At 47.1% G+C, this 27,817-nt stretch overlaps 1 protein-coding gene across 1 annotated transcript in view; it reads right to left on the reverse strand.

Annotated features, from left to right (window-relative positions):
* The window catches only part of DTX1 (deltex E3 ubiquitin ligase 1), a 105,159-nt gene that overhangs the window by 12,667 nt on the left and 64,675 nt on the right, over window positions 1–27,817 (reverse strand). The window contains exons 2-3 of the mRNA XM_078595325.1: window positions 17,728–18,494; window positions 15,808–16,064 (exon numbers count right to left, since the gene is read on the reverse strand). Coding sequence (XP_078451451.1) covers window positions 15,808–16,064; window positions 17,728–18,494 — 1,024 coding nt within the window. The remainder of the gene's footprint in view (window positions 1–15,807; window positions 16,065–17,727; window positions 18,495–27,817) is intronic.

The following is a 27,817-nucleotide window of genomic DNA, read 5'->3' on the forward strand; positions in this document are numbered from 1 at the left end:
TTATTTTATTATTTTCCTTCTACGTGACTTTACCGAAAGAACCAAGAAGAACAGAACGTGTGTTCAATGTTTCAATGTCCCCCAGAGACAGGGGGTGCGGGGGGCAAATAGAGAGGTCACAGCAGGCTTTTGTCCACTCTGCGCAATTTTCAACAAATCACTCGGAGAAATCAATAAAACAGTCTGGGACTTTCAGCGTCTGCAAGACGGGTTGGAATTGCGAATGAAATTAACGCGAACATTTTTTTGCGTGCATATATATTTTAAAATATCAGTTAAGGAGATTAAATTTCTCATGGAAGATTTCTCATAGCGGAGGGTCGGGGAGGGGGGGTAGGTGGCAGGGAGATATATGTTCTGCAGCTCAGCCCCGGACAGTTCCAGCAGAAATGAAGCCTTGTAGATTGCCCCACTGAGATGTCTGTACGGCTTCAGCCCTAATGTCGAGGCAAATCAGACTTTGTTGGACAAGGTGCGACCAGGGGAGGGAAGATTTGGTGGGACACGTGCAGGGGCTTTGAATTCAAATGCCGTTTTTTCCTGCACAGTAATGCCATCCGCAATTATTTTAGCGGGGCGTCTCCAAGTGGCTCGCCACACGGCACATTCAGCGGCAGCTCCAGCTGAAATTAAGCCCTGCATATATGCGTGCATACGCACATGCGTGCATGTATATTATGAAAAGCAACGGTACGAAATTAGTGCCTTTGTCAAAAAAAATCGACACAACAATGCCCCCTAACGAGCACGACACGCGAACCGCAATACGCGCGTAGTGTTTTAATCGCGCACATTCCAATGGGTGAGATGTGAGAACAATGAGAGTTCCCGATGAGAAACTCGGAGGCCTTTGCTGCGTGATGCTAATGAGGCCAGGCCAACGAGAGAGTCCCACCAAGCCGACGATGAGCACCACCCACGGCCGCATTCTTTCGTCATTTATTCGCCCACCCCCCCCTCATTGTCAATAAGATAGTGAAATGAAAATAAATAAAAATGCAGCCGTGCAGGGTCACACATGAGTCAGAAGTGTGACGGAGAGGTGGAGAGAATTTGGCTGAACGCACGCAACAAAATACAAATTCCCACGCGTCGTTTCACAGAAACTTTGCAGAAGGAAAGCACAAACACCGCCGTGACGCGACGTCTCTGGCCCCATTTATTTGTTTTGTTTCAACGCTTTACGGGGAAAAATGTTGCGTGGGCAAGGCTTGCGGGTAGGACGACAGACCACCCCCCCCCGACGGGCGCTGCGCATTTTGCGTGCGAGATTGCACGAGGCAAGACGGGCCGTCCACACCGAATGTGCCGTCACAGCAGCGCACTTTGCGATGTCCGTTGCGATGTTATTTCTGGCGGCGTCGACAGCGCTGTGATGTCGAGAGAGAGAGAGGCCACTCCTGTTCCCCAGACACCCCCTGTGAATCGTGCTTGATGGTCTGTGGTGCCCAGGTCACAGTCTCTCCCTGTGCTGCTAGTGTCCCCGTGCCGTGGGTAATGTCTGTGCTCTCCTTTTCCCCATTCCACGTCTAACCGGATGTCTTATATTGCATGTGTAATTGTAGTTAACTTTAGAGATGCTGTGGCATAAATACGATGAATAATTGCCAATTATTTATGCTTATCCGATAAACGAGCAGCGTTTGTTTAGCACGTGTGACGGTTACACTACGCTGATGAGCCCCAGACGAATGAAAGCAGAGCTTCCATGCTTAGACAAATGCTGCTGGTTTGAGTGAAACGTGTACTTAGCGTTTGTGCGACACAGAGCTACGGTTTATTTATTTATCTAATTACCCAGAGCACTTCACTGCGGCAACCCATGAGCAGTTTGTGTATCAATTATATACACGTGTCAAATATACAATCTCCGATCAGCACGGTTGGCTACGTACGGTGCGAAAGAAGCTCAACATGCATGCATACAAATTACTTGAATCTAAAAGTTAAGTCAAGGGGGGGGGGGGGGGGGGAGGGCTGATCCCTCCACAGTGTCGGATGAAGCGAGTGCGGGGCCTGTAGCGTATGTTATAAAGGGGCCCTAAATAAGGAAAAATCACGTGAATATTAAAACACAAAATGTTATAACTTGCATAGTAAAGTAATTGTATTTTTTCCTTTTCTATACAGCCAGATAATGCGACAAATCGCTAACCTTAAACACCCAATAGTTAATAAAAGTTGAAGGCGGTATAGTACTATAGTAATAGAGCTAGTGCAGAATCACCGAACCGGAATTGATAGCTTGAAAGCATTTAGCGCGGGGCCCTTGAAAGTGACTACATATGTAGTAGCTGCTACATATGTAGTCGCTACATATGTAGTAGCTACACATGTAGTAGCTACACATGTAGTAGCTACACATGTAGTAGCTACACGTGTAGCTACTACATATGTAGTAGCTACATATGTAGTAGCTACATATGTAGTAGCTACATATGTAGTAGCTACACATGTAGTCGCTACACATGTAGTAGCTACACATGTAGTAGCTACACATGTAGTAGCTACACATGTAGTAGCTACACATGTAGTAGCTACACATGTAGTAGCTACACATGTAGTAGCTACACATGTAGTAGCTACACATGTAGTAGCTACTATCACAATGATATATGTAACTACTCGTGCTACTCGTATCATCCGGCACTGCACCCACCCCACTAGGCTGTGGAGGCTGCACCGCTCGTTGAGGTTTTTTTGTCACGTGGTTAGAACCATACTTGGACCAGAAAGTCCGGGCTGCTCTCGCGAAAATTTCCAAGCGGGGAACGCGTGGCTCTCTTAAAAGCGTTTGCACGCCACGCGTTTTGGCAGACTCCGTTGTAGGCATCGCAAAGCATTGTGAAAACCAACAGCAGAACGAGGCCAAAAAAATAATTTCATTCAGTCACTACATTTAATCAATCACAATGATGCGGTCAATTAAAAAAAAACTGCAAGCATAGTTTTTGTTGTTGTTGTTGTTGTTGTCTAACGCTGCGGTTTGTTTGTCAATGGTGCATCAATCTAATTTATCGACAAGAGACATGTAGGGTCAAACAGGGACTTGCTTTTTTTCTCGCGTGGCGATGCGGTTTAGAAGATCTACCCCTCCACGAGCATCGTTCTAATGAACTATCCATTAAATTTCCATTTAAAGCTTTCGTGACTGCAGGGATTCATCTTCTTGGTTCTTTCGGTAAAGTCACGTAGAAGGGAAATAATAAAATAATAAAAAGTATCAATATTTTATTATATTATTTTATTACGTTTATTTTTATTATTTTATTATTTCCCTTCTACGTGACTTTACCGAAAGAACCAAGAAGAACTATCCATTAGTTTAGACTGTGAAAGATTCCCAATTAAATGTGTAGGTGTATCAACACCGTTATGGTGGGAAGGAGCGGCGGTGCTGTAGTTAGCGCAACATCAACTCGGAAACACGAATATTATTCCCGGCCATGGTAAGTGGTATCTCCCCCAACACCCCCCCCCCGATCTTCTCCCTTCAATAACCGGCATGGTGAAGTATGGTCAAACAACCCCCACGACCGACACAGCAGAATTTATTTCGCACCGCACATGGCCCACTGCGCGATTCAGAGTCGCGGGAGAAGGTCTACAAACTAAACAACAAAAAGCCTTCGTCCACCGATGCATTGCCAGTAGGCTAAAACTGGTCAAGGGGCAGCCCTGCATGCAAGCGACTCCACACGCGCACCACTGCGAGACAGCCACCCCCCTCTCTAGGCACTGTCCAAGACGTGTTAGAAGTTGGAAGACATCATTCTACGTGCGAAGAGAACAGATCAAACGCAATAACGATAGATATATTCGAGAACTTTTTGTTGTCTTTGTTGCGTGTGTGTGTGTGGCCACGCGCCGCAGATTTCCGCCGTGAGAAAGACAGCCATGGGCACCGGAGCGCCATCGGAGTTCCAAGAGGCTCCTTGGGCAGATGCACCCACGTCGTGGCTGCCTGATTGCCGCATGGTTATTGTTATTATAGCAGGAGCAGCCAATAATCAACGGGAGTCATTGTGGACGACAATTAGCGCCGCGTGTGTGTGAGACGGTGCAACTCACACTCCACAGGCATGAGAAGCACTCTGGTTCCAGACACTCCAGACCGATCACGAGTATAGCTATTGCTTTTACACATTAACGTCTAATCTTGGAAATTGCTGAAATGTACAAGGGTGTCCTTTGGGCAATGTTGTCGATGACTATTTAGCGTCGTAAGTCAAAAGTGTATATGTAGAATTTATTTCGCACCGCACATAGCCCACTGCGCGATTCAAAGTCGCGGGAGAAGGTCTACAAACTAAACAACAAAAAGCTGTTTTAAAGAAATGAGTTTTCAGCCTAGTTAAAAGTGCATATCTCCAGCGGCTTCCTACTATTGGAAGGAAGAGCGTTCCAGACGGCCGCAGGAGCGCATCTGAAAGTGCGCGATGAACAATGTTACCGGCCAATGATTTATTTTTTGCGCGCACCTATCTTTTCGCATGACAAAGCCGAATTGTCTACGACTACTACATATAGGTCTAGTAATTGTACAGCCTCTTTGTCAATTCGCTGCAGGATGAAGGTCTCCCTCCATGCCATGTTAAACCGTGATGGTTTGACCATACTTCACCATTGCTGGCCAGCCAGGGTTGAAGGGGGGCAAGGCAGGCCAGGACAGGTAAGCCGACCTGCACTCACCACTGATGGAAGCCATGGCTGGGAATCGAATTCAGTTTGCCGGGTTCATAGTTTATTATATTGTGCGCTTACCACCGATCATGGCACTCCTCCCCATAATGATGTTTGCCTATGAATTATGTAACACAAGAATGGAACAGTGACAACAAGATAGCACGAAGATAATGGCTACTCATATACAATAGTAATTTTCAATTTGAAGCTAACATGAGACCTTTGAACCCAATTTGTAATTTCATTCATCAAGCCTCGCATTCAACATCTATTTAAAATGTATTTAAAATAAGTGAATATTATTGGAATGACTGTAGTTAATAGGCACGTGTAATGCATTAATTTGTCAATTGAAGTTGATTATTACGCTCACCAGAGGCAGAGTCACGTGTGAGGATGTATTAGATTACAATTTATGCAAATTGCATGCAAATGCCCATTTAGGATCATGGCACAGAATGAGACGAGACGATACGAAATAGCGCACAATACAAAATGAAACAGGCAGATCGCACGAGACGTGAACAAAGTGCAGACGGGACGGTGCGAGACAGGGCGATACAAATGAGACTCACGAGTACCTACGTTATAGAACCGTACAAAACTAAAGAAACATTTTTAATTCTTCAATAAAATCATCACATCGTTTTTTGCGACAATTCATCTCATCGCCGTGGGGGCGATGGGAGGGATGCGAGTGAATCGTTACACCCACAGTGGGTAACTGTAACATCTTCTGTCGTCTAACATAATCAATCTACTGCTGGATGAAGGCAACAATGCATTGAGCGCCTGCGAACGAGCCGAATTCGTCATTCCATCTCCATGCCGGACGTGCCCTCGATGGCATCTCGCCCCCCTCTCCTCTGGCTACCACCGTCTGTTGTTATTCTCACCAAATTTGGCCGTCACCCCATCCGCGTGCCTTGCCCGAGCCCTTGTATAAGTTCTCTATAAACCAGAAACTTTCCTTTCTGACTCTCAGCGTCATCCCAACCAAGAGCAAGTGCGATTTTGGAAGAGCTTCCCCACCCTCTTCCGTCTCCTCCCCCACCACCACCCACTAGTTTGTTCCTGACACAAACAGAAGTGGCCATGACGCATCAACGAGGATAAGTGCGTGGCATCCCGGACGCAAAGAAGCACAACACCTGCAGGAATATGCCGAACGGGACGCCTTAAAAATAGGCCTCCTGACATTTAGCGGGTGCATGAAAAACAGGAAAGCCAAGAAAAAGTCGTCTCCCCTCGTGTAAATGTCAGCCGGTGTGGTCCTCCTCTCGCCCTGCTCTTCGAAGAGAAAACCCCATGAATTCTTGCTCCGAAATCATTCTTGAGCGTCGTTGTGGAGAAATATACACGGAGCGAAAGACTTCGACTCTCCACGCGAACGAAATATTTGTTCATTGAATTGTATTTTTGTGTTACTTACATTCTCCGCAGTTAAAGTTACTTCGTAGTGATTCTATTATTTTAGCGGCGAGACCAATGGGAACAGACGAATACTGAGTATCGTCTCTTCATAGGCTATGTTGCTTACATCCTCCACAATTGCACGAAATTATTTAGTTTCGCGTCTCATATGTTAGTGTCTAACGACTTACCGAATCCAACCCACAAACGTTGGGCAGTTTGCCAGCTCGGTTTAAGTAAGGCTGCTGACGAGACACTGAATATCGTAACTGGGACCGAGTTTTGCTGCGAATAAAACCAATTTGCTGCTGAAAGTAATTGCACTCCGAGAAGACCGTGTGGCTGATGGGATGTTTTTACTTTTACAGTGTAGAGAATAAATTTGGGAAGGAGTTGTATTGTCTGCTTATATATTTTTTTACTTCTTTTTCAGTGGTCTCATCCAGCCGGCTTATAACCCATTGCTCTCTACGATAATAAATCCATGAATTCACGTAATTAAATCGTGTACAAGTCACGATTTTTTTAAGGGTCATTCAAGGTTAACACCTGAAACTTTTGTTCTAGACAACCGTTTCGGAATGACGTATGGCAACTCTGGGGGGGGGGGGAAATGTTTCCAAGGTTTTCATGTTAAGGCTGAGTCGACCTCAAGGGAGGCAAAGGGCGGGTTCATGTAAAGTACAACTTGCCACAAACATTGTCTAGGGCCAGGAATAAAACTCACGATGCTGGGGGTGTCAAAGAGTGCACTTACCACTGCACCACCGCTCAACACACAAATATGCACTTTGAAATCTGAATTGAAAACTCTTTTCTTTAGGACTGCTTTCTGTGTTTAGTTTGTTGGCCTTCCCCCAGCACCTCCGATTAGTACGGTTGGCTACGTACGGTGAGAAATAATTTCAACATACACACATACAAAACACGCAGACACTGGCACACAAGAGAGAAGCTCTCGCATACAAAACCCCACGTATAGCCTGAACAGGCTGTTGTGGCAAGTGCTGCTAGCGAGCACCTATGAAGGCCGGAACAGCACACGAGGGGGTGGGTGGCCAGCACCACGCCCGATCGCCTTTGTCTCCCCAGTGGCGATGTTTACACACCGCACACAGTAATACGTCGACTCACTGTCACGTACTCGGACAGACCAGACTCCTTTGCTAACACAGTCAGACCAACACACAGCGACTCACGCAGACACACAGAGTGACGTAGACACCGACACACACGCACGCACGCACATACTCCCCCTAACAAAGACAAAGGCGCACACACGGTGGTGGTGACAATGCCGGATTAAACTCATTTCGGGGCCTGTAGCATGTGTTATAAAGGGGCCCTAAATAAAAAAAGCCACGTAAATATTAAAACACAAATTTTTTACTTGCATAGTAAAGTAATTGTATTTTTTTCATTTGCTATACAGCCAGATAATACGACAAATCGCTAATCTTAAAGACCCAGTCGTTCATAAAAATTGAAGGCGGTATAGTACTATAGTAATAGAGCAAGTGCAGATTTACTGAACCGGAATTGAGTGCTTTAAAGCATTTAGCGCGGGGCCCTTGAAAATGCGGGGCCCGTAGCTACGACATATGTAGTAGCTACTACATATTATATAGCTACTTTTGCTACTGGGAGAATCCAGCAACGGGTGGTGAACAGCACACGTGCGCGAGACAACGTGCAATCTGTGCTTACGTCTGTGACAAATACAGGACGGCTCAGGTCGTCATCCCTCGCCGCCCCCCCCCTCCCTCCCTCCCCATCCACAATGCAAGGAGCACATGTGCTGTCCGGAAGCTGTGGAGGCGAGCGAGCGAGCGGCTCCGCATTCCAAGGACAGAGCGACCACGTTCCGATGTCCTCTGCCGTGACCTTCATAAATCCCCAAGGCAGCCGGCAGGGTCACGCATCTCCCCACATCCCTCCATTGTTTCCTCGGCCTGTCCAAACCCGCCAGCGTCCTTTCCTCGCTACGCGTCACGTCGCTAAAATACACACCACAATAAATTGAGTTGTTGTTAAAGGGACAAAAAAGGGGGAAAAAAACCCTACTAAAGTAGACGCTACTTATTGCTGTATTAGGCCTGGCGTGATCCCGTTTACATTCCTGTCAACCCATACTTTTTACCCGCATTCTTGTACAGGGAAATTGAGTTTTCAGGTCCATATGGCGTACAACCGTTTCAATACGAGCAACAACAAAAAAACCTGTATATTTTTTGTCTATTTGTTTGTGTTTCTCCTGTGTGATGGGACTTTGTAGGATGGACGTTGAGATTTATAAGGGCACGGGGTAACCAGTAAGGTCTGAATTGGTCTGTAAACAGGACCCTGCGGGGTGGGCTGGTAGGAATAATACTTAGTACCGGTACAGGGATATCGACCGGGTATAGAGGAGTTAAAGAAAAAATTACTGTATTCTAGTGTAACGTTAATTAAAAGTGTTTGTTTTGACAAGAAACGCTGTGAGATTTAAAGACCCCCCAACACCACCCCTCACCACCAGCCCTCACCACCCCCCACCACCACCCTCCACCACCACCCCCCACCACCACCCCCCCACCACCACCTTCTGCACTAGGCCTCGCGAAGCCTGCCGCACTAGGCCTCACGAAGCCTGCCGCACTAGGCCTCGCGAAGCCTGCCGCACTAGGCCTCGCGAAGCCTGCCGCACTAGGCCTCGCGCCGTGCTTTTCGTGCACGAATAAGCGATTAAATGTATCTCGTCTCTGTGTTAATAAATGTTTCTTGTCTCTGTGTTAAAAAAACGTGCTGCGTTTCAGTAAAGTAATTTTTTTTTAAATAAACGTGCTGCGTTTCATCTCTGTGTTAATAAGCCTGCGGCACTAGGCCTCGCGAAGCCTGCCGCACTAGGCCTCGCGCCGTGCTTTTCGTGCACAAATAAGGCGATTAAATGTATCTCGTCTCTGTGTTAATAAATGTTTCTTGTCTCTGTGTTAAAAAAACGTGCTGCGTTTCAGTAAAGTAATTTTTTTTTAAATAAACGTGCTGCGTTTCATCTCTGTGTTAATAAGCCTGCCGCACTATGCCTCGCGAAGCCTGCCGCACTAGGCCTCGCGCCGTGCTTTTTGTGCACAAATAAGGCGATTAAATGTATCTCGTCTCTGTGTTAATAAATGTTTCTTGTCTCTGTGTTAATAAAACGTGCTGCGTTTCAGTAAAGTAATTTTTTTAAAAACGTGCTGCGTTTCAGTAAAGTAATTTTGAAGCGAAGTTTAAAGTTTTGCCGTGATGCGCCGGAGCGACGGCCATCTTGTTTAATTCACAGATCGCAGGGGGAGCGGGCGGCCATCTTGTCGGACAGGGTCATGCCAAGTGTTTGCAGTAGGGGGCGATGTTGATACACGGACGGACGGACGGACGCAGACGGACGGACGGACAAACGCGGACGGACGGACGGACGCGGACAGACGGACGGACGGACACATTAATCTATTGGTGGTCTCGTCCACTTCGTTCCTACCAATATAAGGTAGGCATTGAGAAGGGGTTGACAGGTTTGCGTGAGCAAGCGAGAACCCATTGAGATAAGTATCCTTATGGAGGAAGATCTGGATAAGCGTGAAGTGTTGAAAGCTTATTACAGTCGGGTATAATGACCATAATATGAAAAATGTATTATAGACTTTGTTAGTATGTTACGCCAATTATTCATGCCCCTATGCTGTGTCAGTGTCCGTGGCCGTTGTTGGATAGTACTTCACCGCTGCGGTCAGTTCGGGCTGGTGAATGGGGGATGCACAGAAAGGATGCACAGAGGACCGGTCCAGATATCACGCACCGCTGATGTAAGCTGTGACCACAGATCAAACTCAGGTTTAGCATTCCACCCGGGGCCTTCACAATTCTCCGGTAATATTTCATTTCGCTTTACCGTTATTGTTATGCACTCATGATATCGTTAGCACGTGGTGTTTTTAACTAGAGAATGCGATAATTTTCTTTAAACCGGCACAATTTAGCTTATTAATTACAAACTAGATTAAAAATAAAATCATAATTGCACACGGGGCATTGCAGCGCGCGATAATATAACGCAATAATGCATTGCTCTTGATGTCTGCAGGAGGTCTGACACAGATGAAGAGCTCCTAATGAGGATGGGGCCTTTAGACTCCCGAGGGGAAAATGCAAAAAAAATGCCTAGTGGATATTGACTTTGCCAGGTTCTGCATTCATGAAAGATCTGGTGCCAGGAAAAGGCAGACCACCTTCCGAATGAAATTTGTGGCAGGTGTTCCAGCTTTTGGATGAAAAAGAAAAAAAAACACTTTAAGGAGGTTTCTGCAGAGTACATATACAGGTTCTTCGTTTTAATCGCTGCTCTAGACTTGCACGACCTGACTCTTCGTTTTATTTGCGTAACACGAGGACGTATCGTGAAACGTGCGTAGTGGAAAACCCACGCATTTACAAGCATGGCTCGTGCCATGCTTTCCCCACGTGCATTTAATTTGTCCTCGGAGGCGTTTATTGCCAGTATGGAAGTCCTTATTTGCTCTCGTTTGTACCTCCAGGGTGCGGGCAGACGCATCGGTCAATTTCGGCCAATTCTCAAAGGTGGTGACTTCCAAATAGCAACGAAACGTCACGCAAAAGTTTCGTCACTGTCGGATCATCATTCCTAGAGATGTCGTGGCTAACAACCGATGGTCTTTCAACCTTATAAAGCGTTAAGAAGAACAACAACTGTGACCCTCAATCACGATGATTCATCAGTTCGCTCAATTGATAGGGAGGTGAATCCTGTGTTAATAACTCATTTAGGACAGCATTCACAGAAATGTCCCTCTTTGAGAAAACATTCTCGAGGGTTGCCAGGTGGCGCAGGGGTCAATTTTGAGTTTCAGCCACCCATGATTAAACAACAATGTTACCAGCTGCAGCGACTTGATCGTCTCTGCCAGTCCATCAACAATTACTGCGCCAAAACAACCATCTTCAATTTAAATTTTGATTTAATAATAAATATGCTAAATTCCTCTGTTGGTATGCAAATTCCTTTGTCAAGGCGCCCTTCCTCCCCTAACCCAGCTTAAATATACGTTGCCAAGCTTGGTGCTGTCTTTCCGACAGACCTGTTCTTCACCTGAGGACGGCTGCTTGCGTTGTGGCCGAAACGTCGTGAGAATTGTATTTTATTGTTTTATTTTTATTATTTTATTATTTCCCTTTTACGTGACTTTACCGAAAGAACCAAGAAGATCTTCAATTTAGTTTATCAATTGTCTCTTATACCAGCTCTGGGGGGGGGAGGGGGGGCTTCAAAATATTGGCGTCAATAACATACGGAAAACACTTATTTTTTGTTTCATTTTATTTTTCTAACCAACGTGACTTTACCGGGGATTCATCTTCTTGGTTCTTTCGGTAAAGTCACGTAGAATGGAAATAATAAAATAATAAAAATAAAACATAATAAAATAATTCTCACGACGTTTCGGCCACAACGCAAGCAGCCGTCCTCAGGTGAAGAACAGGTCTGTCGAGAGGACGGCTGCTTGCGTTGTGGCCGAAACGGCGTGAGAATAATTGTATTATGTTTTATTTTTATTATTTTATTATTTCCATTCTACGTGACTTTACCGAAAGAACCAAGAAGATGAATCCCTGCAGTCACGAAAACTTTAAATCGAAATTTTACCGGGGATGTTATTCCTTTCCAGCGGATAAAGGGGTCAACCGAAGTGATTTCAGAAGCATCTCTCGGGAATCATCATCCAGGGTCATTCGTTGTTTGACACAGGAGCGATGCACTGCTAGCCGCAGAGTTCCAAAGAAGTAGTAATGTGACGTAATCGCGATCGCGTCTCACGAAAAGACGGCGATAGAAATAACGTAACATAATTTGGGAAAGTAATAAAAAAACCACCCCTCTCTCAATGTTGATTTGAAGCTTTCGTGACTGCAGGAATCCATACTCTTTGGTTCTTTCGGTAAAAGTCACGTTGGTTAGAAAAATAAAATGAAACAAAAAATAATAGATCACGACGTTTCGATCGCAACACAAGCGGTCGTCCTCAGGCGGAAAATGTTTATAATCCAGCAGTGGAACTGCTGAACCAGCGAGAGAGCTGTTGCAACAAGAGGTTATTTATGTGGCGATGGGCAAGCAAGCGGGGTCTGAGCTGGAAAGGAATTCCATCCGCGGATGTGAACTGCCACAAAATCATCTGTAGATCTAAGATGCTCTCTTTGCTGGCACACGTAAAAAAAACTAAAATCCAGCGCGTGGAATTGTCATCGGCTCGAAAATATGTCATCTATTTTAGGCCAGCGAACGGCGTGTGTCTAACCCAAGATAGCAATCCAAGGTTGTAGTGCACTAAGTCCGATTGCAAAAAATCTTGCAGGCTTATTGTTGGCTAATTTCCAACGCGCCCACATTTCTCCAGTGTTCTCGCTATCTGCCACAGCAATATTTTATCAGCTTCCTCCAGTTCCCCATTAAGCCACCCTCACAATGCCTCAGGTGTGTTGTTGTCTTCACTGCTGCATTTGCTCCAGGAGTCTGGCGTGAAGCAGCTGCTAACGGAGCTGTGTCATGTACAACCAAAAGAGGTAAATGCCAAGCCTCTCCAATTGCTTTCCCACGTCACCACCAACAGAAGGGCCTCCGCTAGAGGATGATTAAACAGTCCCTCTAAATCTTCTTGGTTCTTTCGGTAAAGTCACGTAGAAGGGAAGTAATAAAATAATAAAAATAAAACATAATACAATAATTCTCACGACGTTTCGGCCACAACGCAAGCAGCCGTACTCAGGTGAAGAACAGGTCTGTCGAGAAGACCTGAGGACGGCTGCTTGCGTTGTGGCCGAAACGTCGTGAGAATTATTTTATTATGGCCGAAACGTCGTGAGAATTATTTTATTATGTTTTATTTGTATTATTTTATTACTTCCCTTCTACGTGACTTTACCGAAAGAACCAAGAAGATGAATCCCTACAGTCACGAAAGCTTTAAATCGAAGTCCCTCTAAAGTCTAGAGAGCATTTGGTCTACTCTTCCTGCTGGCCAGACATACTAAACTAAACTTTTATTTTCATTTTACTAGGTTAGGCCCACTGAGCTCTATAGCTTTTTTCAGAAGCGACCTGGCCACAAATGATAGCTCAACGAAGTGACCTATCTTGTGAGAATTTATAGCAGCCAAATACTCTCAACGCACGATTCTAAGTGGGGGGGGGGGGGGGACCGGAGGACCCGGATAAAATCCACGTGGCCACGGCGAGAAGATGCAAACTCCAAATGTACAGCAGCAGGCGTCAGGATCGGGATCGAATCGACGACCTCCTGTAAACCAGACGAGGTAGTTAACATCTCGCCTCTGTGGCACCGTAAGATACGTCTTCGAAGAGGTGGAAGAACTCACGCTCATACCCCTCGCCACCACACTCAACCTGCTGATCGACTTTCGTGTCGCCAGTTATACTATGCCATTGCTTCAACTGCTGCCCCGGTAGATTGAATTGAACCGTTGACCTCTGCATTGCAAATCCAGTGTGCTAACCATTACACCATGACAGCATCAGTGCAAGTATAATAATAATAATGTAATGTCATATATATATGCCTTGCATCACAGCACTGTGAAGGACTGAGTGGAAAGGCTGACGTTGAATTATAATTCGAGGTTTTTAGCGATGAGCCAAGACATTGTAAGGAGGGTTTTGCATTGGGTTGTTCGGTTAATTCGATTCGTGACTTTTTTTTTGGGCTTGTGATATGCGACGGCACCCAGAGAGAAAACTCACTATGCACGCGAGAGGGTAACACTCAAAGCTCCACACAGATGGATTCAAGAATCCGTTCCTGTACTGGCAACTTCCATCTCAGCACACATTCTTTCGTACACATGCATGTGCATGTGTGTATGGGGGGGGGGGGGTAATGGCAGTGGTTTGCACGTTGCGCAATTAACCTGGCAACCAGAGTTGGATTCCTGCTCATGTCCAACACCAGCGACGATTTGCTGAACCGGCCTTGGGCCCCCCCTAGTTTAACTCGGCCTCAAATGAGTACCTGGTGCAGTGTGTAAACATCGCCACAAGGGAGGCAAAGGCGGCCGGGCGTGGTGCTGGCCACCCACCCCCTCATGTGCCGTGCCGGCCTTCATAGGTGCTCACTAACAGCACTTGCCCCAACAGTCCGTTAAGGCTGTACCAGCGACCTTTGTCTGTCGCTGGTGCATAGTTAAATGATACAAATCTGGTCGCGCGCACACACCTACTGCATATCGACTACTCATTAACTGAAAACTGGTGGAGCAGCCTGGGAGGTGTTCTCCGGCAAACTCACGTAAAAATACATGTCAGTCATTTCTGCTATTTCTTTTTAAATATAGCCCATTTAAAAATAAAAATAAAACCCCATCCATTACAGCTTCACTAATTCTGTTAAATAAGGCAGGCCATTTGCTACACATGAAAGGTTCCTGCCACTAACAGGTTATATTTAAGACCAAACGTGCATTAGATGCGCAATCATTTGCGCACCGCACAGTACGAGTGAGTACTCAATCACCGAGGGAACATTTTACGAGCCGCTCTCGCCGACACTTTAGGTAATAGACCTTCAGGAAATGTGGTCAGATATCTCTGACTTTTGCGACTTTCAAGGGGGGCCAATAAAGTAACCGACTACAGGGAAAGAAATCCCAAGCCTTGCCCACGGCAGCAAATCGATATCCCTCTGCAAAGAGTCTTGCGGTAGACGGTAACACGGAGACCTTGAGCCCAGGGCATCGTGACTGCAACGAAATGCGCCGGTGACATTGGGCGACTGTGCTGTGCCGTGAACGCGTAATTGCTCGAGTGTCGATACAAACATTGAATTGTTCATCTTTCTTGATAAACCACGGAATGAGTGGGCGTAATGCGTCATCGAGTGTCATTCCTGTGCCGTGTGCGTGGTGTACGGTATACAGAAAAAGCAAGAGGTTGCGAGATAGATCTGAAGGTTATTACCGTGAATGCAGGAATAAAAAAATGTTCACAAACTTCTCTTATCCACCTCAATAATAGGAGCGGCAAATGGATGGGGGGCGGTCGCTATAGGCGGATCTATTGGATATCTGTGAAAGAGAGCTATGTAGCGTATCGGATTCCTCCGGTATAAACAAATATTCTGATCCTATTAACCAAATAGATATCCAACCGAGGAATGGAACGCATCCGAGAGATGGATCGATGGTAAAATGAGTTCGTCTGCGGATGCTGGGCGGATTGTTACACATGGTGGGATTGTGATAGGTGGAGGCGGGTTGGTTGAGGCCTGATGACGATCCACGGATAAACATGAACAGGTGCTCATATTCTTAAGTTATTTCGCTGAAGTCACGTAGATAGAAAATAAAATAAAAATAACAGATAATAAAATAAAGACCGCTTGTGTTGCGATCGAAACGTCGTGCGTTTTTTTGCTTGAATTATTTCGAAATTTTGTTATTTCATTTCATTATCTGTTATTCTTATTTCATTTTCTATCTACGTGACTTTACCGAAAGAACCAAGAGTACGAATTCCTGCAGCCGCGAAAGTTTCAAGTCAAAACGAACGGGTGGCTGACAACCGACGAATGAAACAACAACAACAACAGCGACGCGTGACGCAAGAGTGACTTGTCAGACAAACGGGCGGACGGACGGGAAGTAGCCAGGGGCGCGGACACCCACATGCGCAGGCAAGCAGGCGGACACGCGTGGCGGCTTGCCACCCACCCTGGTGGGCGCGCCGAGCCCGTGAAGCCCACCACGCTCCTCTGCTGCTTCACACCGGGCCGGTTGAGGTTGTTCGGGGCAGACACGGAGGTGGCCATGGCGATAGCCGGCATCCCCTGGCCGCGATTGGCCGGCGTGTATCCCGCGGCGATGGCCTGCAGAGCGGGCTGTGACCGTGGTCTGCTCACGGTCAAGCCTGACCGGGCCTGCCCCTGAAACACACGAAACAAAGATCCCCCCCCCCACCCCCGTAGAGCCTTAACAGACTGTCGGGGCAAGTGCTGTTCTGCGAGCACCGAGGGAGGCCGGCACGGCACGCGAGGAGGGGTGGGTGGCCAATGCCACGTTCAAGTTCAAGTTCATTTATTAGGTGTAGCACTGTGAGCCATTCGGCTCTTGAATCGGGTGCATCCGCAACAAACAAAAGCACGAACAAAAAACATCTTAAAGTGAATATGTGACTAAGTGCAAACACAAAATCCAAGAAAAGACAGCAAAATATTGCAGAAAAAGTACCGTACACCAACGCTGGGTGCAAAAATCCCAGTGGGATGCAAGTCAAACAACAACAACCACAAGACAACTTAGATTAAGGCCATCAGTCTAACTCTGTACTACAACAAACAAACATGGCTAAACCAATACACTTTTCGAAATCACCAAAATAAAGCTATGAAAGCACCGCACCGGGTACTGTGGGTAGGATCTGAAGTGGGTGCCACGATTTGGTTTCGGGGACGCCACAAAGTCACTTTTTTGTGTCTTTGCAAGCGTTGCAGGTGGAGGCAGTGCCGCGGGGGTTAGCACGATGCGTGACGACCCCGGTGTGATATCAGTTCGATTCGGCGAGCACCTCCAAACCCTCAGTGGCGACCGATATACTCTTTGGTTCTGTCGGTAAAGTCACCTAGTTAAAAATAAAATTAAATAAAAAATAAATGAAACAAAAAAAAACAAATCACGACGTTTTTGTGTCGCCTGATGACTACCGCTTGTGTTGCAATCGAAAGGTCGTGATTTGTTTTATTTTATTTTATTTCTACCCACGTGACTTTACCGAAAGAACCAAAGAGTATGGATTGCTGCAGCCACGAAAGCTTCAAATCAAGATTGACGACCGATATCTTTAACCAGTGCCAAGTACAGCTGGCCACCAAGCTGTACTCACCAACGTGGTGAAGTACGGCCACATGGGCCCCACAATCCGAAGGCCTTCATCCGGCAACGGATTTACAAAAAAAGGGTTGAAAACTATTATTATTATTATTCCTGTAATTGTTATCCACGTTAAGATTTTCATTTAAGTCCGAGCATAAATCTTGTGCATCTAAATGGTGTGGAGCATTACATTTCGATTCAAAGCTTCTTTCGTGACTGCAGGGATTCATCTTCTTGGTTCTTTCGGTAAAGTCACGTAGAAGGGAAGTAATAAAATAATAAAAATAAAACATAATAAAATAAAACATAATAAAATATTTTATATATTTTGTGTGGAACATGTTTAAATAAACATTTGCTCTACGAATAACCTTTTAGAAAACATTGACATCATTGGTCACGTAAACAATTTTTTTTGAAAGTGCAACACAGTCATTATTTTGCAGACCATTTTTTATTCGTCCACTTTGATATTAACTTTCCTTGTCGGGACAAATGTGATTCCGGCTTTTGGCGAAGAGCCCAAAAATCGTCGGATCGGCAGGGAAAGCCGTACAGCAGATGAATAACGGCAGGTGGCAAAAAAACAGAGAACAAACCAGACCGGGGGGAAGGGGGGGGGTGGACCTGCTGAAAAAACTCCGGAATCATCACAAAGCCGCTGCGCTTGCGTCGGGGAAACCGGCTGGCATCACGCGATGTCGCGGCATTCCTCACCTGTGTCTGCCTCGTCGGCGAGCTGAATGTCTCGCGTCTCCTCTGCTGTTGCTGCTGCTGCTGGGACATTGCCTGCTGCATTTGCATCTGCTGCTGCTGATGATGCGTGACGTTGCCAGCCGTGGCCGTGGAAGCCAGGTTGTTGGTAGACAGAGCGGGCCGCTGAGTCACCGTCCCGTAGGCGGTGACACCGAGCATGTTTTGCTGCTGCTGCTGCTGGGCATGTCCCTGCACATTCTGGTGGTGGTGGTGGCTCTGCTGCTGCTGCTGCTGGTGCAAACACTGAGGACACGCGCACAGCAGCGACATCTGCTGCTGTTGCTGTTGCTGCTGCTGCTGCTGGATTTGCTGCTGATGCATCTGCTGATGCTGGCCGCCGTGGTGTCCCTGGCCGCCCGAGGCCTGTCCGGCTCCGACGGGCCACGACTGCGACTTGGGCAGGGCGAGAGGCCCCGCGGCCAGGCTGCCGCCGCCGCTGTTGATGACGAGCAGCGGGTACGGCGTGTCGAGGCGCCGTCGGACGCGGCGGCGCGTCTGGCCGAGCCGCCCGATCTGGCACATGGCCGTGAAGTCGAGCAGGATTGGCAGCCCCAGCGTGGCCAGGTCGAGCCACGGGTGCTGCTTCTCGTGCGCGTTCTGGATGGTGACGCACACGTCCATGGGGTACGGGGTCCACACGCCACCCTCGCTCTCCCACTCCCACACGACGCCGCGGCCCGGCGCCGCCGAGGGATCGTAGAAGCTCCGTCGCACCGGTCTCATTGTCCCTGCGGCGGAGAGGGAACGCTCACGTTAGGAGGAGGATGATGATGAGGGGGAGTGGAGGAGGTGGGGGAAGCAGCGGAGGAGAAGGAGAGAGAATGGGCACAGAACGTGCAGATGTCGTGTGGGCTTGGAGAACGTGTGACGAGGCAAATGGATTGTGGCACAAAGACTGGTGACTTTTGGATGGTTTGTCTGTAACTCAGCATCTGCTAACGGGCGACTGTTTAAATGCCAACGGATGTTTTGTCATGGTCTAGAGTGCATCCTCAATCCGTTATTCACTCAATCGCTCTGTCCTATCTTGGCTTTGGACATTTTCCCAAAAAGTGGTCGCCTGTTATGTAAGTTTTTTCCCTCTTTTGTAGTTCGTGCTATTTCTGTTATTATTTTTTTGTTTGTTATTTCGTGCTTGTGCAAGCATCACACATTTATGGGTTTTAATCGCGTGGTTCAATGGCCTCAGACAGGGGCATTAACAATTCCTTTGGTCGTGAAAATAAAACTTCCTGAACCACAATCACGCGCGAACACCAACGGTGGAGAATTCGCGTCCAAAACGTACAACTTTTTGACACTTTGAAAGGTAACAATGGTGCGTATTGATAAAGCGACGTCAATCACAGAGGCCGTCAATAAATGACGTCACGCACCTAGGGGGGGGGGGGCGGTCAGACATTTGTGACGATGTGTGACGAGGGGGGGTGGGGTGAGAAATATGACGTCACGTAAAAATGCGCAACTTTAAATAAATATAGACAACACGTTCTACTTAATTAAATAGACTTTTTAATAAATGTTTTCTCCTACAACATCAGAGTGCAGCGCCACATTAAATGCCCACTACAATGACAATAGTTTAAAGCGATTTGAAGCATGTTTTTTGGGGGGGGGGGAGCTTTGTGACGTCATATTCGAGGGGGGTCTGACTTTTTATGACACCATGTGACGAGGGTGGCGGGGTCAAAAATCGTAAAAAATCGCGTGACGTCATTTATGAACGGCCCCACATAACGTATTAATCTACTGCATTTCTTTTCCCGGTGCCCTATATAACTGTAACATCTGCGTGCCGGTTCACCAGCGCGTGGCAGCGCATTCAATTAAAAGTAGAAACACGAGCCGGTGTGATTTACACTGCCACGACCGAGAGACGTTGCAAACAGCAAGATGAGGTGGGGGCTGGCGGGGGCGGGGGGGGCGTTGGGGAGGGGTGAGGGACACGAATGAGGCTGAAAACGAGAACCCGGCAACAAAAGGGTTGATTAGACCGGGGGTCCCCAACCCCCTGGGCCGTGGACCGGTACCGGTCCGTGGCCTGTTAGGAACCGGGCCGCACAGCAGCAGGAGGTGAGAGCGGTGAGTCCGTGCGTGGCCCGCCCATTATTTTATTGACCACTTCCGTCCGCGTCTCTTTCCCGCACTGCGCACTGGTCTCAGTCACAGTGTTGGTAAGCCCACAAGCTCTAACCCCCTAGTAGCCACAATGAGTAAAAAACAAACATCGCTGGAGAGCTTCTTTGAAAAGGGGGAAAGACCCAATGATGAACCAACCCACCCCCCTCCCGGTCCGTGAAAAAATTGTCTTCCACGAAACCTGTCCCTGGTGCCAAAAAGTTTGGGGACCGCTGCCTTAAATACCCTGGACAGGAGCCAGGGTATCAGTGACAGCGGTCAATTGTGTGTAGAGCACCGTGATCACGCCAGCACTTCAGGAGGTAAAAAGTCCGTCTGTTCATTTACAGAAGTCTCACCGAGCCTCAGGACTCTTCCTCAGGAGGGTACTGCATTGAGATGTTTGGGGAAATCCGCCTGCGAGTGTTTGGCACGTGGTAGGAAACCGGAATAACCGGGCAGGGTTGGCACATTTTCAACTAAGGCATATTTCTCAGTCAACTCAGGTTTATCTGGGTACGAGTGATTTACAGATCTCGGTAAGAATTTTTTTTCCAGATTTCGGTACGAAATATGATTCCTAGCACCATAAAACACAGATGGCAATTCCTGGATTGTCCGGGTCTAACCCGGCCAGGCGGGCCCGCGCTCGTGCACGCAGAAAGCATACACACGAGGGGATTGGCGAAGCGGCGTAGGCCCAAATCTGGTCGAAATATTACTTCCCACTAATGTTAGCCATGGCCGGAAATCAAATGGCTGGGTAGCCAGGTTCACAATGCAGTGTGCTAACCACTGAGTCACTGCCCCAGTTTGACCGTCAGATCATTAATTATGCTGTTAATTAGGGTGTGGTGGTATACGAGCCAGCACTTCGGAGAATAGGTTATCCGCATGGATCGCATGCAGCATTTTAAGAACTACATGACTCATTGGTCTTCAAAGTGTCCTGCAGATAGCAGAGTAACAGCAAAAGTGGGTTTGTTATTTGTCTTTGAGGACCTCAAAGTGATGTTCACTCAAATGTGCCGGGGATTTCTCTGGGCATTCTCGTTTCCTCCCTCAACACGCTAATTAAAAATGAATTGTCCAATCATTCAAATGCAGGACTGTCCCAATTAATTATAGCAATTAATCATCAGATTGTATTTTCGTGAACAATCCAAGTGGGCCCCCCTAACCCAAACACATTTATCTTTGCCAGTTATATCCACCAGGAAATCACACATTCAGAGAAGCTCCTTACTCCGTTAATTAGGATACTGTGTTCCCTTCTCTGGATTTTTATCATTCCCATGTGCCCTTCCCTTGTCACTGAAGATTTTTGCAAGGCCAATTGAAACCGTGGCTTTAAATATACAAACACATACATCAGCCTAGGCTAACGTATGTCAAATGGCTACCGTGGCAGGTTTAGTTTACACACAGAGTGGGCTTTTTACCATCATCAACATCATCAGTCATGGTCAATCCACTGCTGAATGAACCCCCATTCCCTCTACCACAAGCCATCACCGACTTTCACAATCCTGAACGTAATAATCCACACGCTCCGTCCCTTGGGGTTTAATTTACGTTTCGACTGTAGACGTGTGAACAATTGATACATCTAAATTGATAGTACCGTTTCGCGATGATATCGATCAAATAACGAGTGTAAAAAAAAAATAGATTTTTTTTATAATTTTTGCAAATCGTATGCAATGTTTTCATGAGCAAACAACATGAATCTTACATCCGCTCCAATGCCGTAAAGGCTCGTCCGCTCCCGACAAGACACTCAAAGGAGAGTGCTGCTCAATGAGCAAATTCGTTGCTCTTTAATTTCGCCTGCAAAACGCACAATTAGGGAGGGTGATCGCCGCCAACGTGTGGCCGCGGGGGTGGGGGGGGGGGAGAATTTTGCTGCTGCGAGCCACCGTCAGAAGAGTGTCACCCCCCCCCCCACAACAAGCTCCGAGCTCGGCTACCCCCCCCCCAACCCCGCGCTGCCCAAGACGCCGCGTCTCACCCAGGTGCGCGGCGGCAATCAAAGGCGCCGACTTTCAGGTCTGCCGAGACTAAGCTCAACTATTTTTTTTATTTCATCAGGTGAGGTCCCATCGAGCTATGTCGCTCTTTTTTTCAGACGCGACCTGGATATCACAAATGATGGGTCGACGAAGTGGCTTACGATCGCGTGGGAATTTATAGCAGCCAAATGCTCTTCGACACGTGATGTTGATCCTCAACTTGGAGGGGAAAAACCCGGAGGACCCGGAGAAAAATCCACGTGACCACGGGGAGAGAGAGAGAGAACATGCAAACTCCCAAAAGATTCCAGTCTCCCTGGTAACCCGGAAAAAAATCTCGAGTATGAAATGAATTCGTGGGGGGTACAGCAAATGGGAATGCAGGTGCCGCGAATGGACTAGGGGTCCATGGGCTGGAGGGGGCCTGCGTGTTGGGGCACGAAGAGGTGGGAATTCGACAGAGGGCCCACTCCATTCCCACACTACACACCACTGATCCTCTTGTTTTTGTTATTGTAAGCACGTTCACTGACTTCTGAACGTCGACACATCGACGGACCATACAATTGCAAAATACAAAGCCACAATTCCGACTTGCAGAGCGTCTACTAAGTGTGATCGGATCTTGAAATGTACGTGATGCACAAATCGCATGACATTTTATATTTTGCTCAAAATGGGATAATCAAAATATTGTAGTCAAGAGAGAAAACAAGGATATGATACAAACAAGACGGTTAAAATGATGAAGAAATAAAAAAAGAGTCTAATTGTATCGTGACCCCGAGTTGTGAAAATTCATCATTGCCAAGGGTTGTTGGAACGGGGGGAGGGGGGGGGTGTGAGAGGCGGTAAATCGCGATACCCCTAACGTTTAGGACATCTTTTCTCCCCTGGCTTGCGATCTACGATACCTCAAGAGAGTGTTTTTGTCTATTTATGAACGCACTCACACATAGTACCGGTTGGTACGGCGTAGATCACGGAGATTTGTTCTCGGGCACGTGCGTCATAGACACGAGGCAGATGGGTGCGCATGCTGCGGCACAGAATGTGACAATCGGGAGTACAGTAAAGTTGGACAAGCCTGCACAAATTCCAGTTAAAAATCAATAATACTGGTAGGAACCTCCTGGTTACACGAGCCCACAGGGGATTATTGTGTCCGTCCGTCCGTCGTGCAGGGAGGGGCCTGGTGGGGCGGGAGGGGCTGGGTGGGGAGGGGAGGGTGGGGAGGGGCTGGGTGGGGAGGGTGGGGAGGGGCTGGTCACCCCGCTGTGCCCTTATAAAACTCAACGTTTAACCTACTCACGCCGGCTTGTGCCCACCCTCACAGTCGGCCATATTTGCGGAATACACCACGCCGCCGTTGACCCTGGCCATTGACCGAGCAACCCAACGTTCCTACCAGCTCCCTCCGCAGGAATGTGTTTGATAGTTACTTTCCAGAATTGGTTTAGCAAAAGTCGAAGCGATTTCCTGCTTAATACAGGTTCTTTTTTTGGGGGGGTTAGATCGCGTAAATATATAAATGTGTTGTTAAACCCGCCACCACCCAACCAAACCAATTAGTAAAGTTTGTCACGAAAACAGAAGGTGCCAATTCGTCACTAGTACAGCACTAACCGGTGTGTTGGAGAGCAAAACATTAACAATCTGAGTACGACATTTCGCCAGTAATTACAACTAGCTTCATCAGGCGACAGCCAGATTCGTGGAGAAATCCTCCTTGCTCTGAGTATTGAGAGGCAGTGTTTATCTCCCATATATAGAGCTGATTTGGCGATGGAAATTCCCCATTCCTATGACAGGGACAAGTATATCCGTTGGACAACTACTGTTGACTTCTCCACAAAATAGCAGTGTGGATCACGGAAGTTATTGTTCAATTAAATTAACTTAATGCGAATATCCATGAAAAGTGCTATGCTTGCATCATAACAATTTGGTTATATTCCGGCCCAAATTATCTATATATAAAAGGGAAATTTGTGAATGTGTGTCTGTTCGAAATGTTTAGCATACTTCCCGACACGCAATAAACTTGAAATTTGGCATGTGGGTAGCTTCCAGACTGTACACAATGCAAAAAGTATAAAAATTGGCTTTTGTATTTTGGGGGAGGTGGGGGGCGCAATCATGGATATATTTTGCACGGCAAGTGAGCGGTGACGTCACATCTGTGATGTCACCCGCATGCGGCAGCGTCACGCAGTGTGCCTGCTGACGTCACGCACCCCCCACCCAAAACCCCTCCGCGTAGGCCGCGTATCCCGCACAAATGCGCGGCAGAGCTGTCTCGCGACTATTTTCAGCTCGCTCTTAAATATAAAGCAGAACATACATCTGTTTGTGTGAAGCAGCAAAAACTCTCGAACGCTGAGCTCTGACGCCATGAAATTTGCACAGCTCACGCTGTCTGGAATATCTAAGGGAGCGCGACTATTTTCAGCTCGTCACGTCATTCCCTTCCCGAGTTGCCTAAATCGACCTTACGTATAAGTGGGTTAAGGTTGAATTTCCTTGAGTGAAAAACATTCCATTTAGTTAAATTGATTTGTTTCGGCTTTCTTTCTTTCTTGCAAGCATCACATTTTTTTCAGGGTTTTTCAATGAAATTAATCCCAGTCAAGAATCCAAGTCCCGGGCGAAGCCGGGTAGTCAAGCTAGCCCGCTATAAACATCAGCGGCAAGTGACATCAGAACCGGTCCTACTCTCACCCCTCTTCACCAACCCACACACTGACCAGTGTGGTGAAGTATAGTAACCTCCCCCCCCTCAACCTCCCCACCCCAATGATTGACATGGCAAGGGGAGGCCTTCATCCATTGGTGGATGGACAAAAGGCTGTACATGTACATCATCACGTGAACGAGAATCTGTCACCCGCTCTGCTGTATTGCAAAAATAAAAAACCCAGCTCTGTCACGTGCGTACCAATAGTTTTTTTTACAGGAATTGTTGCTGGATTGCTGGGCTCCCGATGTCACTCTCTACGCCATAGCGAGCGCACCACATCTGCCGCATCTTCACGATGGACGTGCCTGAAAAGAAATCGCAAGAATTCACACCGTACCCGTCGGTACGGCCGTGTTTGAGTGCCCGAAATCGGCAGACGGACACTCTTGACGTCGTGCTAGACCCTCAAGCCAGGGGGAGAATAGATACCCGAGACGTTTGGGGTATAAATAATTGACGAACGAAAGAATATCAATCTTGATTTGAAGACAGAATATCAGAGAGAGGGAGACGTGGGAACAGACGATGCGTGGCCACGTGGGAAGGATGCGCAGCCACAAGGCAGCCAGATGAGAGAGGATGGGCTCTCGGTGTGTGGCACGGCGTGGGAGATGCCAGACGTGGGCCCACGCCAAGCTGTAGGACAAGGGATGGCGCTGACAGGGCAACAGCAAAGGTTACTCGAGGAGGGGGTTTGCGATTCAAAGATAACACTGGTCAACAAAAAAAAAATTTGGCCTGGATTTTTGCAGCTGTTTTAGACTAATTTCAGGGTGCTGATTCCAAATCCGATCTCGGATTTTCTCTATCACATCTCATTTTTATGCTATCGGCATACCCCATTTTCATTGATTTTACCCGAAATTAACTCTGTCACTTATAATTGCAAGTTGTTGCGAGTCAGTGACTGCTTTAGTGTTAAAATATGGTGCTGTATTTTTAGGATAGTGTGTTTACAACATCATTTTATGTAGATATCCACATTTATTTAATATTTTTCTTCCGCAGTTTTTATTGAAAATGCAATATTTTATATCTCAAAAACCTGCAACATCAGCAGCAGCAATGATCCTAATCCAATGCTGCATCAGCGACGATCAATCCCACCAGCCATCAGCATCTCTCCTGGTCTTGTGATGGAACAATCCACCTGGCTCATGCACACGACCTGATTTCATCTCCACGGTGGACATCTTCCAGGACGTGTTCCATCCCTCGGCTGCCACTCCACCAATTGTCTTGCCCATCGGGCATCATCCCTCTTCTAGCGATGACATGTCCTGCCCAAGTCAACTTACATCGATCAAACAGCCAAACTGCTATCTTGCGCATGCACGCTCTGATCCACGCATTCCTCCTTCCGTCCCTCTCAACTTAACTCCGAGCGTGCGTTCTTTGCAACGAAGCAAAGAAAGTAACAACAAATTTAAAATGAAATCTACGCGGTGAACGATGACTGTGTTCAGCAATGGACAACCATTCTCATGCTCGACGACCCGACAGCCGTCTCTAGCAAGTTGAGATGACAGGCCACAAGCCGGCCATCGAGAGGAGGGTGGCTGTTGGGGTGGGATATTTCATGTACGCGAGTGTCCGTGCCCTTCCGGTGTTTGTCTCTCGCTTCACTTGGGAGCAGGATGAGCCATGCCCAAGGACATCCTTCCGACCGGGCCTCAAACTGCTGTCAAGAGTGCAAAATAGACCGCGGTCACCCGGAGCCATCCTGTTGTGCGAATCTCTATGTGTAACCCAAAACGCCAACGTCGCCAAAATAATTTACCGTAGGACGCTTTACTCTGCGCGCGAAACGACGGATTGTGGCCGTGGAGAAATGTAGATTTTTTTTTTTTTACGCGTACAAAATGTAGACGTCGTGATAAGCTCACGTTGCAATTGTCAGAGAGGATCGTGAGAGGCTTGGGAAGGAACTTCATCCGACGGTGAATCGACCATGGCTCATGATGACGATGATTGTTATACTTAGGTTTTAAAAAGTGAAAGCTACAGAGAAAAACCAAGAAAGGGCGTATATGAAATGCTAAAAACGAGACAAAAACATTGGAATCCTGTGAATAATTGCGTATCCGCATTCTGACAATTCATCAAATTGCTTGGGGGTTCGAGGGGGGGGGGATGGTTGTGTAAGCCCAATGCACGCAATCACCTAATCGTGAAAACAACACAAAACGCGTCCTGCAACAGGCACCAACCATTACGATTGCCTAAACCCCGCGCTTAAAAACAAGTGGGCTGCGTATTAATTCTAATTATTGACCGGATACCTTTGAATAAGCCGATGCCATGCAGTCGTGTTAATAATTAACCGGGTAAATTTGAATAAGCTGCTAATGCATGCATGCGCGCATGCATATAGCGCGGGGCTTAATTTCAGTCGCGGGTCTGTCTGGGTCCAGAGGGCCCACCACGTACTTGTGCACCCGGTGCGCTGTCTCTCGCGTGCCCGCGTGTGGCTAAGTCTGTTCGTCGTCACTCTCGCTGCAAGCCGACCAGCGAAATAACAAGTTAGTCATTGACTGCGTAAGTTTTTTTTTTAGTAAACCCTGGCGCCGAGTAATTATGTTCATCGTCTAAGAAGTGGGTACGTTTCAATAAGCCGGTGCTGTGCAATCACGTTTATTGTTAACCGGGGCACATTTGCATAAGCAAACAGGGTTTCACTGCTTATTTTGTGGGAACGGCGAAGCTTATTATGTTCTCGAGTGCGATGGCATTACGTTAAGGAGTTGTATGCCCACGTCGAGTTTGGTTAGCGACGGCGAGCGGGCTTCAATTTGTGTAGTTTCGCTTTTCCTTCTCCAGTAAAGGAACGCAGACCATAGCGGTTTATATTCCACGCCCACATAGTGCGGGGTAACAGCATGGCCTGGCCACAATTGCGCCACCGTGGCTTGCTTCTAATTCTTAGGTTTTTTCGGTAAAGTCACGTAGGTAAAAAATTTAAATTAATAAAAGTAAAATAAAAATCACGACGTTTCGGAGGCAACACAAGCTTCCGTCTTCAGGTGGAACCGTCACAGCACGCTTGCTGTTTCAAGTAAGAGAAGTTCCAAGAAAACAGTCTTACTTGAAATAGCAATCGTGCTGTGACGGTTCCACCTGAAGACGGAAGCTTGTGTTGCCTCCGAAACGTCGTCATTTTTATTTTTATTTTACTTTTATG

Source organism: Lampetra planeri, chromosome 6 (assembly GCF_965212315.1).
Source record: "Lampetra planeri chromosome 6, kcLamPlan1.2.h2, whole genome shotgun sequence".
In the NCBI taxonomy this organism is placed as follows: Eukaryota; Metazoa; Chordata; class Hyperoartia; order Petromyzontiformes; family Petromyzontidae; genus Lampetra; species Lampetra planeri.